Source organism: Phaenicophaeus curvirostris, chromosome 6, assembly GCF_032191515.1.
Source record: "Phaenicophaeus curvirostris isolate KB17595 chromosome 6, BPBGC_Pcur_1.0, whole genome shotgun sequence".
Taxonomy (NCBI): Eukaryota; Metazoa; Chordata; class Aves; order Cuculiformes; family Cuculidae; genus Phaenicophaeus; species Phaenicophaeus curvirostris.
The window spans coordinates 18,915,215-18,933,351 of record NC_091397.1 but is presented as its reverse complement, the minus strand read 5'-3'; the positions used below and the strand labels follow the sequence as shown (position 1 = coordinate 18,933,351).

At 39.3% G+C, this 18,137-nt stretch overlaps 1 protein-coding gene across 13 annotated transcripts in view; it reads left to right on the top strand.

The window, feature by feature from the left end:
• The window catches only part of KIAA1217 (KIAA1217 ortholog), a 246,086-nt gene that overhangs the window by 146,568 nt on the left and 81,381 nt on the right, over positions 1–18,137 (top strand). For all 13 annotated transcript variants that reach the window (XM_069859470.1, XM_069859458.1, XM_069859456.1 and 10 more), the window contains 2 exons: positions 10,765–10,963; positions 16,373–16,466. In XM_069859470.1, the coding sequence (XP_069715571.1) occupies positions 10,765–10,963; positions 16,373–16,466 (293 nt within the window). The remainder of the gene's footprint in view (positions 1–10,764; positions 10,964–16,372; positions 16,467–18,137) is intronic.

Genomic DNA, 18,137 nt, shown 5'->3' with positions numbered 1-18,137 from the left:
GGTGTGGTTACAACCTCCAGCTGCAGAAACAGCTGTAGGTGCTCCTGCAGGATCAGGCTGTACGTGCAAGGTTGGATTAAGGAAGGATATGGTATTAGGGGGGATTTCCATAAATGCACAAGGATTTGGGTTTGAGAAGTCACGGAGGAGGACAAAGCCTTATGGCCCATGGGGTGCCTTTTTTGGGTGTCCCAGCCTGAGTGTCCAACTGCTCTGGTCCAGATGAATAAGAAACAGAGGATGACTGGGCTCCTTGCTGGCAAACCTGTGTCTAAAATTAGGTGGCATTGAAAGACCTCTGCAGAAAAGCCTGATTCTGCCAACATTTAAATTTTCTTTCCCTTCAGTGGGATTACTCACTGGAGTAAAATTACACAACTGCTTAAGGGCTTGCACAGGGGCGGTCTTAAACAGCCATGGAATATTCTGAATATTTATTAGCAGCCCAAACCCAAGTTTTAGCAGGTCCACATTTTAGTATCTGATTAATTTGTTTGCTGTCATCCTCTATGGAAATGCTGTTACTGATTACAATAGTAACACCTGATACTTTTTAGCATTTCTTGCAGGTTATTTCTCAAAACCTATGAAAAGAGAGTCAGGGCCATAGTTACAATTTGCCTATGGGAAAACTTTTGTGGAGAAAGGGATAGTGACTTCTTTAGTGTCACCTGAGAGTGGCAGTAACTCTCTATACGTGTGTATGCAGTGTACCTTAAGACTTACAGAAAAATATAAATGGTGAATGTTGATTTATAAGTTTTATTGGTGGTAATTAATTTTTATTTACTATTTATGAGCTTGAAATTAAAATAGACATGTTAAATCAGGCAGAAGATGTGTGAACAATTATAGATTTTATAAGAGAAGTCTGTGATTTGTTAGCTGTGGGACTGCCCTCTCAGAGTCTTAGGGCATGATTCAAGCCTAATGAAGTTAGCAGGATCTTCACTTGAATTTATGGGAGAGAAACTCCCTGGGAAGTGCATTTCAAGTTAAGGCTGACTATAGCATTAATTTATCCAGTCATCTTAAAGAAATTTTCCCTAACTTGTCTTTTTACAGTATATGCAAAGCAGCCAATATGCATAAAGTTTATGTAAATATTTGCTGTCGTGGTCAGGTACATAACCATGGGTTGTGAAGTCTATAGGAAGAACAGCCTGAAATGACTAGTTCCAATCATTTAATTGAAACACAGATCCTGGGAAACTAAAATATTCCAAGGTAACAGTAGTTTTCCTTTTCCAACCTTCCAGGGGAGGTTTAGGCTAGACGTTAGGAAAAAATTCTTTACAGAAAGGGTCATTGGGCACTGGAACAGGCTGCCCAGGGAGGTGGTTGAGTCCCCTTCCCTGGAGGGGTTTAAGGCACGGGTGGACGAGGTGCTGAGGGACATGGGTTAGTGTTTGATAGGAATGGTTGGACTCGATGATCCAGTGGGTCTTTTCCAACCTGGTTATTCTGTGATTCTGTGATTCTCTCATATTTCTTCAAATTATAGCTGAAGTTTTTTGACTTGGAAAGGGAAAAAACCCAACAAACCAACACCTCTTACCTGAAATATTTTGCATCAAAAGAGCAAAAGAAGGTAAACAATCAAATCAACGAATCATAGTGCTCCGAGTCTTTTCTATTTCATTTATTGTCCTTACATGACTTTTGAAAGACAGTTATATGGAAGAGTGATATATGGCTCTTCCCAGGCTAGCGCTCATACACTCAAATATTGTTTACTTAACACATTCTTCCTCCTGTGAGAGATTGTCTGGTGTGTACCTGAAAAAAAGGCTTCCAAGAAGCACGATCTTACTTAGTACATTCTGTTTCAACAAAAGCACATTCTGTCTGCCACTAAAAAGCTGATAAGCAGTATATTTTAGATGCTGTGTCACACTGAAGCTGAATTTGACTCCATTGCAACAGCCTGTATCAGCATTGATCCAATGCATTCATTGCAGTGATACTGGAGTAAATGCACAGTGTGCTAAATAAAACTATTAGCTGTACAAGCCTGTATCTGTCACTGCTATATCTGGGTTTTTTTGACTGCAGTTTTTATTATTTAATTGCACTGCAATAATACTAAAGGACCTTGATCAAAAATGGTACCTCACCATGCCAGGTTGTATACATAGTGGGAAAATATTCCCGTTGCATGACCTTGCAATGTGAATAAACCAGAATGAAGGTGGTGAAGATAAACAGTAGAATAATCATGTTCCAAATTGATCAACTGAATAAAGCAATATCAAGGTGGCAGTGGCTTTACTCTTTACCCCAAGTCATGTTAGCACAGAAGATGCAATGTCTTTGTCCTCCTCTACCACCGCTTCTTGTTCTGACTTAGCAGCAGCGGTTTGGGCTTTCAGCATTTGGTGTCTGCTAGAAGAGGGGTTTGGCAGCTAGAATAGCTTGTACAGGCCAAACTACCCTTCAGAGGAAAGGTAGGAGGCCAGATGGAGCTGTCCCATAAGTTGTATCTGGCACAGGAGCTATCACTTGGACAAATTAGAGCTAATTTTCACATTAGGTAAAATTTGTAAGTCTACCTCTAATACAGTAAGTCACACAAAAAACCAGACCCTTCCATTTGCATGAGGACATGGAAAGAAAAGAGTCTACTGCAATTCTATGTTTTGCAGCATGTACAAATTCTGGCGAAGCAGAGAAGCATAGTACTAGCCCTCAGCACAGTGTACTTAAGATTTGCTGCCAGTGCTGACAGCCAGTCCCTAAATGAGGACAGCTCTTGGATTTAGTCATTGGTCCCAAAACTGTTTATATATTTAGCTAGTGATTCTAATGCATAGTTACCGTGTTGGGCCTGAGTTCAGGTTTCTGTCCTCAAAGGGAAATAGAGTCATCTCTGTAGTATCATGTAAGGTCGTCTCTTGGTTTTGTTCTCGTTCTTTTGCTCACTGTCTTTTGCATTTTTGTCTATAGAGTAGTCCAATTTAAACAGGATAAGAGGATAATAATTGCATCTAAGGCTTGTTGATAGCCTCCTGACAAGGGTACTCACTGGGGGTATAAGAGGCAATGGTCTGAGCAGCTCACAAGATGGGAGCTCTTCTGGATAAATTTTTAACTTATCAGCTGTTTCATATTCTATAAAAGACAAACACTTGGTACCATTGCTTCTACACAGTTACCTTCTGTGATGAATAGACCAGCTGTGGGGATGAGGGCAGAACAGTGAATATATTTTATGTTGTTTTAGCAAGGTCTTCCACATGTCTCTCCTAGCAGCATTGTATTCACACGAGGAGATGTAAGTGGACTTCAAGCTTTAAAGGACTTAAAGCTTTAAAGTCTAATTTGCAGCTGGTCTTCCTCTGGGGTAGACTCTGGGTAGAATTTTTAACATCAACAACCTGTCTGTTGGGATAGAATGAACCATCAACAAGGTCAAGTATGACACTGAGTTTGGGAGAGCTTTTAATATGCTGGAGGGTTAGGCAGCCATTCACTGGGACCCCAGTGAGCCAGAGGAATGGGCTAGCAGGAACTTCATAAAACTCTACACAGGCAAATCAAGGCATTCAACAGGGACAGAATAGCCCTGTGCGACAACATAGGCAGAAACAGACTGGCTGGGGAGCAGCTCTGCAGAAAGGACCTAGGGTCTGATGAGAAGCAGGTTGAGGAAGAGTGATTATTATCCTCTACAAATGGAATGTTATGACCAGTTTTTGCTCCACTAGTATGAAAAAGATGATAATGAACTGTCAAGAAACCAGCAAATGACCTCCTGAAATTTTTTCTCTTTAACCACACTACCTAAGCTCCTGGGTCCAAGATTCTGTTTAGTGTAGGTCTTAACAACTTAACAGAAGTCAGGCTGCTTGTTACAGGCCATGTGGGTGGATTTGTGTGAGGCTGTAACCAGCTGTGCTCTCACATGCTGATGGCTCAATCCTTTAACTTGAAGCTGACAGTAGTGAACCTTTAGATATGAAATAACTACAGAAGTATTGAAGATAATTCCTACAGGAAATACAGGAAGTTTGGTAGATGCAGTAAAATTACCAAGTCAGGAATGGCCTACATGACTTTAATCAATTCTACAGGCGTTAGTACTAAAAATCAGGGTTTATAAAAATAGTCATCACTCAAGTAATGTGTCTTTGATATAGGTGATTTATATAGAAAGGAAATGTAATTGGGTAGGATCTCTCTGTGTTTCTTCAAGTGGAAGAACATGTATTCCAAGAAATTGTCAGTTTTTGCTCTTGCCCCTTTAAGAGTCACTAACAAAAATGGTCCTGTGTCAAATTCTTGCTTACGGTGTCTATAAATATTTAAGATGTCTATATACATCCTCTGAAGTTGTGTTAGTCAGCTTGCTGCCTTTGTGAGCCTGTTGGCCATGGCTTACTGGCTTCTTCAGAGGTCAGGACCTCAGGTTGTGGTGGGCAAAAGCAGTGCAGCTGCAAGAGCCTGCATAAGCATCTCCTCTGCCAGTTCATGAGTAGTTCTCTGGTTTTACTGTACTACATCAGTGAATGTGCACCGAAGTTAAATGCAGCATGGCAAAGCCTGTGACCCCTCTGGAAAATAGCTTTGGTACACATGAAATTTCTGGTTCATCTCACTGAATCGTTCAGTTGTCATTTTTTATATTTGGTCATTGAGTGTCATAGGATTTTTATGTTCTTCCAAGTTTACTGGCATTGTTTTATCAGTTAAGGATATGAAAGTCATCTTCCTTGTCAGCTGGGCTATACAGGCAAGACCAATGGTATAGATGCAGTTATTATCCAGAAGTCACCCTGCCAGAACATTGTTTTCTGTCTGGGGAACTGAGTTAAACTGATATGTTCTTTCAGACTTTCTAGATGATAGAAGTAACTGTCTATACTTGATGGACTTGTTGGCATAGGTATATGGACAAATTTGTCTTTTAGAAAAAAACTTTTCCACAGGTTTTATATCTGCAGTCAGATAGGACAATTACCAGTTTTTCTTTAAGCAAAAAAGCTGTTCATTTTCTTTTTGGGTTTTGCTTTTTCTTCTTAGCCAGCTAGATGTATCCACTTGTAGAAAAGTGGTGTTTGCGTAACAATTAAAAATCTTTATTTCTCATAGCACTTTGGTAGAAATTTTATATGAGTACTGAATTTTCTATGTGATTTTTTTTCATTAGGTAACAAATATGTTGCAGAATTACAGCAAGTCACTATAAATAGCAGAAAAGAATGAAATAGCAGTAAGAAGTGTTATTAGGCTAAATTTAAAAGTTCGTGTTTTTGTTGAAATTATTTTCAAATAATTTAATGCCTTGAGCAAAACTCTTCACGCTACTCTGGAAGAAAATTATATAAAATAAGTAATTGTTTTTATTTTATTAAAATATCTGCTTTTTGTTTCTCTTAGTACTTCAAGACAGCTAGAAATATATATAGACATTTTCTGAGTGTGGAGGATAGATTATCAGCAGGGAGCAGTTAATGGAAACTAGTACGAGAGCTTCAGGCTAGAAATACCAGAAGGATCATGACAATGACCTCAGACTAGTTGAAAATGTGTGTGAAATGACAAGTCTTGAGGATGTGGAAAGTAAGAACTGCATACTGAGGAATTTCTTCCACACTGCAAGAGTTGTTACTGTAATAAACTATGTCTGCATAACTTTTGCAGAATTTGATGATAAGGGTAGCAACTATGTGTTCTCTCCTTCTATCTGACAGCTGGAAAAGTGGAGAACAATATGGGCCTTTACCACCATCACAGTCTTATGTATTACAGTTTTGTCAAATAAAAATTAAAGAAAAATTGTAAGGGTCTTGGCATTTTGATTTTTTAAAAAAAATAATTGCAAACTGGATTTTGACAAAATGCTTGGCATTTTCTATTGTGATCCCTTCTGAATTGTCCTGAGTAGCTATCGTCAAGATTTTAAAAGTTATCCTCACTTTTTAAAACAGATGCCTAAAATAATGATTCAACATAAATATGAAGAAGAAATAATGGTGCATTTTCTCACTTTTGCTTGTCAGCATCACTGCTGACTTCGCTGTGAGGGAAAGTACAGACAGAGCCAGTGACCCAATGGAAAATCAAGCTAAACCAGCATGAAAGATGAAGAATGTCCGTCATCTCAAAAGGATGTGAATACAGATATTATCATCAGTTAATACTTCTCTTCAGATGGGAGCCCATACATTAAAGTGTTGCCAAATGTCAATAAGATTTTTCATTGTAGAAATTTGCAAGATTTCATGCCTACAGAGAGCTGTCTGTCCTGTAGCTTCACAGGAAAGAAACTCATGAACTCCAATTTAAGCTTTGACTGTATTTCATATCATAACGCTGAGGAGTTATTTAACTCCTCTGCCTGTTTTTCTCCTCTGCGTTATGAGAGGATTATGTGAGTACCAGTATATTTTCCATTTAAAATTCATTGTGTGAGAGAATAAAGTGATATTTATAAAGGTCACAGAAGGTGACTCAACCATGCTTATTACCTTATTTTTGATTTATCAGATTTAACTTTGTTGTTGGATGCTTCATGTTTTTCTCTCTTAAATAAGAAGGTTATAAGGTTAATTTCTGTTCTGTAAATAAAAGCGAGTTGTGTTTAGAAGTCTTCTCAGCATCTAAGCTGCCCAGCACTGAGATTGTTGTTAGGAGTATAATCATGACAGCATGATGCTTAGTGAGGGTCATCACTGTGGTTTAGATGGAGGTGTGGGGAGATGTGAGCTGGGTAGTGTTGTGCTACCTGCATAACATCAGCTTTTGCCAATCTTTACTAGTTGTAACTAAGGAGTTATGATCTTACTGGTCTGGGTGCAGGGCTGAGCCGTTTTGGTTATGCTCCTTGCTCTAAAGCCAGCTTGGACCCCATGAGTCTAATTATGGTTCACTGTTATGCCATGTGGGCATGTCCTCAGCTGCAGAGGGGGATTTACAGTCCAGCAGCTGTATCTGAGCCAAGTGCCTGGTCGCCTACGCGAGCTGCAGCTGCAGTGTGGGCAGATCTCAAAGCTGTGCCAGCTGGCCTACCGGTACAGCATAGCTGCTTCAGGCACCCTCTAAACCCAGTGCTGGTGGGTTCGGCTTTGCAGGAGGCCCTGCCGATGTAAACCAGGTTAACAGTTTCATTGCATTGTTTGGTGCTTCATGTAGACCAGCCCTGAGAGAAATCATGAACCATTTTGCATGTCCTCTGTCACTGACCCATAATAAAGTTGAAACAGAAAGTTGTTTGTTTTTGAGAGAGCTCTGTATGCAGGGAAGTAAAGGGCGATCATGTGGTGTGTTCCCATGATCATCATCAGATCTGGGGTTTATGCTTGAAAACCTTCCTTTGAACATGTCCTTTCACCTCTCAGGTGTTTAATTTCCCCTACTATAAAACATAACTTTCTGTTGACAGGAGTGTAGTGAAGCAATTTGTAAAGAGGCTTAAGTTTCTAAGGCCCGACTTACAAGTAAGTGTTTTCTGCTGTGGCGTGTGTTTAATGCTGTGGCCCATTGCCCACAGGGTGAAGAATGATCAGAGATTCCAGAGGTATTTCTGAAACTAAGTTATACCAGCATGACAAAGGGGAAAGCTTAACATTGCAGTTTGCCTTGTAGGAAAGCCCAGGGCTGGCAGTATGTAGGAACACCTAAAAGTGGTAGGCACAGTGTTGTCCGATTTGGGCTTTCAAAACAGTTGCATGGTGTAGTTTCTTTATTCACTCAGTTCTTCATATCTGTCTTCCTAGAGTAGCAGGGCATTTCGCAGTCCCATTTGGTTTGTGTTTTATAAAACAACACAATCTTGAAATTTTGGGTAAATCCATTGTAACAGAAGCATAAGTGCAAGAGAAACTTCAGGGTAGATTGAGACATACTAACACCCGTTGTGTTTTGCTTTCTTTCCAGCAGTTTTGTTGGCATATATGCTGTGCCCTAACAAAAGCTGTGCCTGAGTTATATTGTATGTTTTCTTGCTTTAATTCTTCCTTAGCTGAAGGTAGAACAAAACTCAGAGTTCCAGCAGCTTCCATGAAGTTGGCCCTGTAAGTATTGCTGTTGTTCAGAGTTTTCAGCCCAGCAATGTGTGGGAGAAAAATGTCAGTGACTTAAAATAGTGGATTTTGAGTCTCTTTATCTTGTCGTGCTGAAACTGGATTTTTAGAAGTGAGCAGTTAGTTTTGTCAAATAGGAAATGCCCTAAGGCATTGCTATATCAGGATACAGATCAGACAACTCAAGAGGAAAGGCAGTAGTTTCTTTTAAGGGCATGCAGGTTAAGGGCGAGTAAGGGAAAAATAATTTACTATGCCTTTGAAAATGCCTTTTACCCCTGCAGTAAAGCTGTGGCCAAAACGTTTCTCTGAGTTGTCTGTTAAAGCTCTGTATTCTAAGGCATGATCTTTTTGGATAACATGCATATTTGCTTTGAAATTCCCAGACCCAAAGATAACTGTAATTTTGTTTTAGATCAATATTTTATGGCAGTATTGAAGCACAGGCAGAGCCAGGACTGTTCTGAAATGGTTTAGACTTGTATACAAGGAAGATTTTTCAACTTTATCATTTCTTTTGTGTTAACAGTTCCAGTAGCTCAATATTCAGCATATTTTTAGTGGCCTGAAATGCAAACCCAGTATTTTCTGCATTCTGCACTAATTTTTAAAACTGGGCAGAAGAAAGTGTCACCTACACCTGCAAAGCTGATACGCAATGTCTGTATTTTTAGATAAAAAATATTTTTTCCTATTTAAGCCAAGAAAACTTCAAATGCCAAAATATGGAAGATTCCTATGTTCTTTCTAAGAACTGAGGGCTATCATAAAAAATGAATGTGTTTATGCACATCTTGGAAGAGTTGAATATATACAATAATTGCTGATGACTTTCAATTGACAGTCACTGAGTTACCATCAAGGTTTTGTGATTTGCTGAGGTTTGCTGATGACTGACGGTAACTGTGTTGAGGACCTTGTTGTTCTAACTCTCCTGTTTATATTGGGCATGGGAGCACAACATATAATGCATCTTGAAATTACTGCGGTGAATTCAGTTTGTGTAAAGTAGAATCAGAGAATAGTTTGTTTTATCCTACCTGTGTTGGTTGTTGGTAGATGCAAAGGAGTGGCAGCACGGAATCTGCTCAGGCCCCAAAGCTTGCCTGAAAATGTAATTAAGACTGGTGGTTAGTTCACCTTGAATGCTTCCTACCATTATGCCACTAACAGCATCCAAACTGGGAGGTATAAAACTGCTCTGATTGGTTTATACATAAGTTGCAGTAAATTCAGTGTAGATGTTTCTGTAATCACTAATTCTTTAGCAGATCCAATATTGTAGTCCTTTTCTAGTGGCCAGATAGCTTTTCAGCTATTTACAGAGTATTTAGCTGTGGCAGTGCCTCTCAGACAATCGGTGCTCAGACTTCAGTGCTACTTTTTCCTTTCTTTGCTTCATTTTTTTTTCATTTCCATCTCATTCTGAGCTGCTAGATGTCTACAGTGTGGATGTATCTATATATCTTGGAATAGCTGGAAAGCTGGCAGAAAAGCATTTGGGGATCCTGACAGACTCAAAATTGAACATGAGCCAGCAATGTGTCTGGGTTGCATTAGACAAAGTATTGCCAGCAGGCTGAGGGAAGTGATCCTTCCCCTCTACTCAGCACTGGTGAGGGCACTCCTGAAGTGTTGTGTCAAGTTCTGGGCTCCTCAGTACAAGGGAGACATGGACGTACTGGAGAGAGTCTAACAAAGGATCTCAAGGACAATTAACTTTGTTGGAGCATCTCTATGAGGAAAGACTGAGGGCTGGGACTGTTCATCTAGGATAAGAGAAGTCTCAGAGGGGCATTTCATCAATGTATCAAAGTACCTGAAGAGTGTGGAAAGAATGTGGAGCCAGGCTCTTCTCAGTGATGCTCAGTGAAAGAACCAGATGCAGTGGCACCATGTGAATCGTGTGAAATTGCCTCTGAACATCTGGGACCATGTTTTTATTGTGAGGGTGACCAAGCTTTGGCAGAGGTTGCCCAGAAAGGTTGTGGAATCTTCCTCCTTGGAGATATTCAAAAGCTGTCCAGACACCATCCTTGGCAACTGGCCATAGGTGTCCCTGCTTCAGGGACGGGGTGGTTGGACCAAAGGACCTCCAGAAGTGCCTTCCGATCTCAAACATTCTGTGATTCTGTGAACTACCATTTTAGTGTATTTTGACACCACTGCAGAAGCCATATCTGCTCCACCTCTTGCAGATTGCAAGAGAGTAAAGTTGTTTCTTCCTGGCACAATGCAGCATTGTACAGAGACATCTGAAATAGCTCAGAAAGAACACAGTGTGCTCTCATCAATCTGTGTCCAGACAGGGTACCATACCTTGGGTACAAACTGAACATGTAGGCCCATCTGGGCTTACCAGTTCCTGTTCTGTAACCAAATTAGCTTGGCTGAGCCTTAGCAGTCCTTATTGCTGTGGATCCCAGGAAGTTTCATAGTTCCCTGCAATCCAGTGGCAGCCGGTTTCCAGCTGTGCAGGTCCTGATGAGCCTTTTCACATCGGAGGTGCTCATAAAAAGACATTTTGGTGGTCTTAAGGAGCCAGGCCCACTATGGTTAGAGCTAATCAGCCTCATTAAGCCCAGTCTGATTTCTGTTGTTGGCTGAGAAGTCTCTTAGTGCTTCAGTCCTTGGAGAACTTTGTAGCTTGGGATGACGTCTGTGTTTCCCTGTGGACTTCGAAGCCCAGATCACTTCTGCACTCAAGAATATATAACTTGCCATTATATTTTACTTGTAGGTGTTTTATATCTTCAGTACGGAGATGAAACAAAGCAGTTGAGGATGCCGAATGAAATCACAAGCACAGACACAATTCGTGCCCTTTTTGTAAGTGCCTTTCCTCAGCAGCTGACGATGAAAATGCTGGAATCGCCCAGTGTGGCCATTTACATCAAGGATGAAAGCAGAAACATATACTATGAATTGTGTGATGTGAGGTAAGTAAATTTGGAATTACAGCGGCTGGGTTTTGTTTTGTTTTCTTCTCTTTTGATATGAGTTTTTGTAGTTCACATACAGAACCAAAATGAGTGGAGTTGGTAAGTAGCTGACAGATAGTGGCCTGACACATAATGGCATGTTCAGTGGTATCTGAGTAATATGGGAGGTTTGTTCTGACACTGCCTTCAGTTGTAGGTGCAATATCTGTTGCACAAGCCATTGGTATATGGTGTACTTTGTTCAAATATTCATATGATAAATGCAGGTTCACATATTTAATAATTTATTGAATTTTTAGTGAGACATAAATATTTAAAATACAGAACACAAAATAAACATTTACAGCAAAATTATTCTTTTCTTTGCTGGCAGAGCAAAAGCTAATCCTTGTAAGCCTGAAATTACAAATATGAATGTCACCCATGTCCTCACATCAGTGCCAGTAATTCATCATCTAACTCTGCTGAAGTTCTGTAGCACTCACTGGTGGCTGCTGCTGAAGCAACCCTACCACCTTCCTATTTTATGTTAGGATACAGCCACTGATGTGCTTACATTCCTTCACTAATTTGGGGCTTGATCTATAAATGATTTGACTAACATTTGGATGCATCTTTCTATCCTTTATTTTGTGGGAGTGTATCTGCTTAAGTGACCATGGTCCTGATGTGTATGCTTTTCAAGCAGAAGGAGCAGTTCTCAGGGTCCCTAAAAAGTCCCAAATCATGTAGCAAGAAAGTTCTCAGATACACCTGAGACATGTTACACTGTTAAAACTGTGCAAGGAAATGTGGTGGGCCTTTTTGCCATTCTTTCCATAAGAAGTTATGTGATAAAAAAATTGGACGGAAGAGCATAAGAAGTCGGAGGAGAAAGCAGTAAAGGAGTTTCATCTCTGCTAGTGTACTGTTAGTGTAGGAAAATGAAGTGAAAGTAAGAGAAGCGTACTGTCCACTGCTGCCTTGTTTCTTCTGGATATCATGTTGCTCAAATGCTTCTCCATATCGTGTTGTAGTTATAAGAGAAAGTTGGACCTTTTCCAGTGTTGCCACTTCCGACTCCCCCATTTCTCTTCTTAGTCTTTGAACAGCACCGCACTCTTATTTTCTCTCCTCTGTCTTGCTCTCCTCCTGCTGTCTATCCAGTGTCTTCTCATTAGCCAGCTTCTTGGATTTCATTTTCTGGTTTTCTGTCTTCTTTGCTTTGCTTTTCCTACACCTCTGTTTAGCCACTGTAATGCCTATGTTAAGACCCATCTGATGTTTTGCATCATCATTCATCATATACTCGAGTTTCTTATGCATTCAGAAGATTGGATCAACTGATTAAATCAAGGTACAGGTTATTCTGTTTCTGTTGCTGGACACATTATTGCCAACTATCATTGGCCCATCAGTTCTTTCTCCTTCACTTTATCCCTCCATCTTCCCTTGAGTTTCAGACTAACAGTTCATGACTTCATCTCCTCCCTGACCCTGAGAATGTAGATGTTGGTTATCTAAACCCTACTCCACCTTTTTTTTTCCCTTGCTCCCATTGCAGGCGTCACTCTGCCAACCTCAGGCCTGGCACAATCCCAACATCTGCTTCCTCTGTTCCTATGCCTGTATTGTAGAGCATTTCTAGAGGAAATCCCGTGGCCCAGCTGACTTCCTCCATAACAAAATTCTCTTCTTCAGTTCTGCCACCCTTCTCACTAAGGAAACCTCAGTAATTCCAGCTTAATGGAGTCATGCAATATCAGCTGTGTTTTCACTGCTCTTGAATAATTTCCACAATTTCTCCATTTCTGTTCCTTACTTTTCACAAGATCTTGCCAGTACTTCTCCTCAAAGAACACATGAAATATTATTTTTCTCTCCTTTGCTTGCCATGTCTTCCTGCAATTCTTTTCTTTCTTGCCTTAAACACAGGTGTTTCAGTCAACTCTTCAACCTCTTTAACTCCCTCGAAGGCTACCTCATGTTCCTCTGTGCCTTGCATCTCTTGCTTTGTGTTTTTATTAACTTATTGCTCTATTAAGGTGCTCACTCTTACATTGCTAACATGTTTCTGTCCCTGCCAACAAAATTGTCCCTGAACACAACATACATTTCCACTTCCCACCCCATCACCTTTCTCCATTGCACTGAGCACTCACTGCAGCTATGGGCTGGAGTTTCACTCTTCTGTCCTAGAATAATTTCCAACCTATCTACAGTTTTGTTCTTCTAATTCCAACTTGCCTTTTGTTTCCTACTGTTCCAATGCAATTGTCAAAGCCAATAAATGTCCAGCTTCTGTGAACACCCTCTTTCTCTCAAATGGCTCATGTACTTTTAATGTTTTCTTCTTCCAACTTTGATCTGCCTTTGTTTCAATGTCTGGTCTTTCCTGATTTCTTCGTGTCTCTCTCCTCTCCTTTCAGTTATTGTTAGACTGGTCCTCTTCTCAGACATTGATTTTCAGTTGTGTTTTTTTCAGGGCTTTGTCCTCCTTCCTTTTCCTTGTCTGTACCTGCCTCCATCATCTTAATCTCTGTAGATTAGTTGAATTATCATACCTACCTGTTTGACTGTCCCATTTGTTTTTCTTTCTCTCCTTTAGGATGGGATTCATTTGACCAGATGGAGATTTTTACATCCACATTCTGAGCTGGTTGTGATTAATCCTGTAAAATTTTCTGATAAATCATGCCTGCCAGAGAGCTTAGCTGTTGATATCTTCCCTGTGAACATCTGTAGTTGGATGACGTGAATCCTGCCTCTTCCATCCACGCTAAAATTGTGGTGTTCCCTTTTAATATAGTCCATTTAATTTAGACCATTAGTTTCAGTGTAGCTTTTGTTGTTCTTCATTAGGCCATCACACTCTTCCCCCCTCCTTTTTTTTTTGTTTGTTTGTTTTGTTTTTTTTAATAACCAGGGACAAAGACAAAGCACTATCTTTCTTTAAGCACAGTACTTAGTCCTTTTGTTAAAGTGGTTCAGGGCTCTGCATCCAGTGTAAATTTCAGATTTTTTCCTGCATAAGGTCTCTATGATGCAGCTTTTCCTTTCCCACCATGTAGTGAGGAAGCACTCTGCTAATTCATCAACTTTTTAATAGCAACTGCTGTAATGGTCTTTTCTTGGCAGTTGACACAGGTAATCTTGTTCGCTCTTACCCATTCAAATGAAGCAACAAAGATCACTCTCCAAGTTTGACAAGCAGACTGTTTCCCATGTTTTTTTTCATTTGTCCTCTGGCTGTATCTTTTCCATCTCATTAAATATAAACTACTTGTCTTCATTATGAGGGTTCCTTTAAGCCCTCTTCAGTGCTACTTTTCATTTCTTGTTCAGTACCAAGTGCCATCTGCTTCTACTTGGTGAATAATGCCAACTTCATTTTACATGCCTTTAATTTTCGAACGAATGCCTTCATGCTCTCTCTCTCTCAGGCAGCTCTGTAATGTGCTTGGAAGGTGTCCTCTGAAGACATTTGCAAAGCCACTGCATTGATCTCCTTCCAGTCCCACCTTCCTTCTATCTCTGTTGCATTGGCTACTCGGAGCATGCCCATAGTCCCAGTATCTGTTTATTGCTCCTGTGGTCTTTTCTTATCTTTCTACAGCTATCCTGTTGGTTTTTGTGTCTTCTATTCACCTTGTAAGCTAGTGAAGAGGTTGTATTCCCAGGGTGTTTATACAGCACACACAGACCAGTGAGGCCTTTGAACATGCCAAGGATATCTGGAAGCTACAGTAATGCAAATAATAGTAATAATAAAAGCACAGTAATGTATACCTGTTATCAGTAATGTTTATCTTAGAATAGCAACATGAAGTGAAATAGAATTCACTTGAGATCAAATGTCTAGTATTTTGGTGTTTTGCCTTGCAGCAGTGGTTTACTTTAAAGTGTCATGTTTCTACAAGTAATACTTAATGGAGAATGCTTTTAAAACAATCTCCAGTCAGTTGAGGTACCATCTCATAGCCATCAGACAAAAAGGACAGCAGATAAAATTTATTTAAATGAATAATATACCGTTTCTTGAACCTGGAGATAAGAGAGCTTGCTTTGTATTGAAAGGAACATATTTCCAAGTCTGAGGCAGAATGTGGTAACTGAGACTCCCAATGCAAATCTCAAAGTGAAAGGGTCACATTTGAAAGATAGAAAACGATTTATGTTACCATAAATAATTGAAAAACTTAAACTTGCCACAAGGTAGCTATTTTCCTATGCTTTCTACAAGTAAACACTCATAAATACTAAACTTCGCATAGGCCCTGTAGTTCTTAAACAGAAGGCACTAATCTGTCTCTTAAGCTGTGGGGTTTCTTTAATAATTACTTGACATCTTCAACAGCAGCACAAGTTCTGACTAGCTACCCATTCAAAGCAATCACTGGTTGTAATATGACATTGTAAGAGTGAAATTGGACCTGCCCAAGAATCTGCTCTTCATTTTTAAATGATAATCCTGGTGATTAAGATCAGTTACTAGACTTGTAGCTGCACCTGGAGGAAAGGAATTCAGTCACATGTGTAAGTAGATTCTCTAGAGATCACTATTGGGAAATTAAAGGAGTCGCAGCTTTGAAAGCATGCAAGAGAGTGTGGAGTGGGGGCTTTGCTGCTGATTAACTGTGAGCAAGAACTCAGTGCAAATGTCGAAGCCATAAAATTGTTAGAAGGTAGGTTTTGAAACAAAAGAGCAAACTAATGCCAGCTAACTTTTTCTTAAATGTAGTATTTTGACAGTGGACCAGTGAATGCAAAAGTGTTGGGTCCTTTTTAAACAAAAATATTCTCTTCAGGCTTTCCATCTAAACAGTTTTTGTGGTAGCTTTCATCAAAACTTTCGCTTGTTTGTTTTCTGTAGTTCCTCTGTTTTCCCTTAAAAACCTGTTTTTATTAACTTTAGAGGAAGGATTTTTCCACTACAGAATTTTTTGCTTTTGTGGATAGTTTTTCAGGTTTGTGAAGAAGCTGATGATTAGAATTGCCTCAAGAATAATTGCAGTTAGAAAGACTGCTTTTCTTTTGATAGTCTTGCTTCTCAGAATAGCAAAAAAATCACGTGGGCTGAGTACACAATAAAATATGTAAATATTAACTAAATCCTTTTGAGTGCCATGTAAATGTTGAAGCTCTATTGTTTTCAAAGTGTTTTCACTCTGTGGCAGGATCTTGAAAGAAACTTAACACTATCTAATTTTTATGGGTGTGGAGTTGTAGCAAAAGAATGATACTTCCCATGGGAAACAGAATCAAAGTAGACTTTTGTTTGTTTGTGTGTGTCTAATTTCTGGCATTTAGGCTTTTCTTCTAGGTCAGCTGCAGACTTACTGTGTTTGTCTTTACCTGAAACTTTTGGGCAACAGAGTAAATAAAACTACTTTCATCTGTTATCATTGCTGATTCTTTTGATTCCAGGAATATTCAAGACCGATCTTTCCTTAAAGTTTACAACAAAGATCCTGCACACGCATTTAATCACACTTCCAGAGCTATAAATGGAGATATAAGGGTAAGTACTAGTGCTGCATTTATACTTCTTTTTCATCTAGCTTTTATGTTAAATGTTTAAATTCTTAGCTGTAATATATACACAACAATTCATAAAATCAAGAGTATATGTACAATATGTATACGGAAGAGGGAATTGATAATTCTTACTGTAGTGTTTCTTAACTGCTTTACTTTTTCTGGTTACTTGCCCTGAGCATTAACTGTTTCTTCATTCTTGTTTGCTAGCATTAAAGCAAGAGAAACATAGCCTTTAACTACATATTTTGGGATACAGGGAGTGCTCAAGAGTTTAGACAACTTATTTATTTTTGTGTTTTCAAACCATTTACAGCAAAGTACAGCATGATGTTAATTCACCCCAGCAAGGCTTTGGGATGGACTGGTTTTGCAGTAGCTGAGAGGATCTACATAGCTTGAAGCCTATTGGAACACTTTGTAAATGACCATTTCAAATAAGAAATTATGATAAATACCCATGTGGTGTAAATGGTTTTGGTTTTTTTCTAAAATTCCCTACCTCTACTGAACAAGGAATAGTACATTTGCATTTGCAAGTGAACATTTTGTATTGGGAAACTGTAACATCTGAAATGTATCTGATTTCTCTGTTACTGCCTCTATCTTTTGCTGGGCTGTAATCTCCCACCTTGATGCCAAGAGGACAGGAGATGTGGCTGTATAGTACCTCTTTCACCATGTTGTCCACAACTAACGTTGCAAGAGTGTGGTGGTGGTGGTAGTGAGATTACCTCATTTTCTCCATACCTGTCCTAGGTCTGTCCTATAGAAACAGTACAACCAAATGAGCCAGAAGGGGATGCCTCTACTGTCCTACCTGCTTTGTGGCTTGTGTGTGTGCTCCAAAGCTAATTTAACTGTGTAGAACATTTCCTGTGAAGTGATTTGCTTAACTGTACATTTGCTTCTTGGTTTCATTATCAATTCTGAGCATGTCACACTGCTTTGTTATTAACATTTGAGTATGCACTTTTGCTGTTTCAACAGTTTAGGACCTCATCATTTTAGAAAGATTGCAATAGTTTATTTACAGGCACTGTTCTCAACCACCTCTCATTTATGTACTTCAATTATAAAATGGTCCTTTTGATAGGTCAGAAATCTAATTACTTGATTAGTCACACTGCTGCACACAGAACATGACAGGGCGAATAGATATGCTTCAAAGGGCTGATGTGATAGTTTTTAGTGTCTTCTTTAGAAAAGTCCTGAAATTTTTCAATTCTAGTCATATTCCTGTAGTGGTAACTGGATGTATCCGATACATCTTACTCATATTCGAAGGCATGACATACTGCCACTGTGCATTATGACATTAATTCATGCAACGATTTCACTGTGGCTTTATAAAGTTATGCAATACTATTCTTGTTCCATATGCACTGGATGCTGAACGTAGTGACTGTGACTTTATTTGTGTGCTGTAGAACTGTGTTAGCTACATATATTCAAAAGAAAAGATTACTTCTTTGGCCCTTTTCCAGGTATTTACTGCCTAATGGAGTTGTTTGAACACAGGTGCTGCTTCTGTGTAAAAAACTGTAATAATTTGTATTGCTTATTTTAAAATAATGTGTTGTACAATAGATATGTACACTTTACACCTTCTGATTATGTCTAAGTTCTCTCTTTTTGGCCATAACTCAGAAAT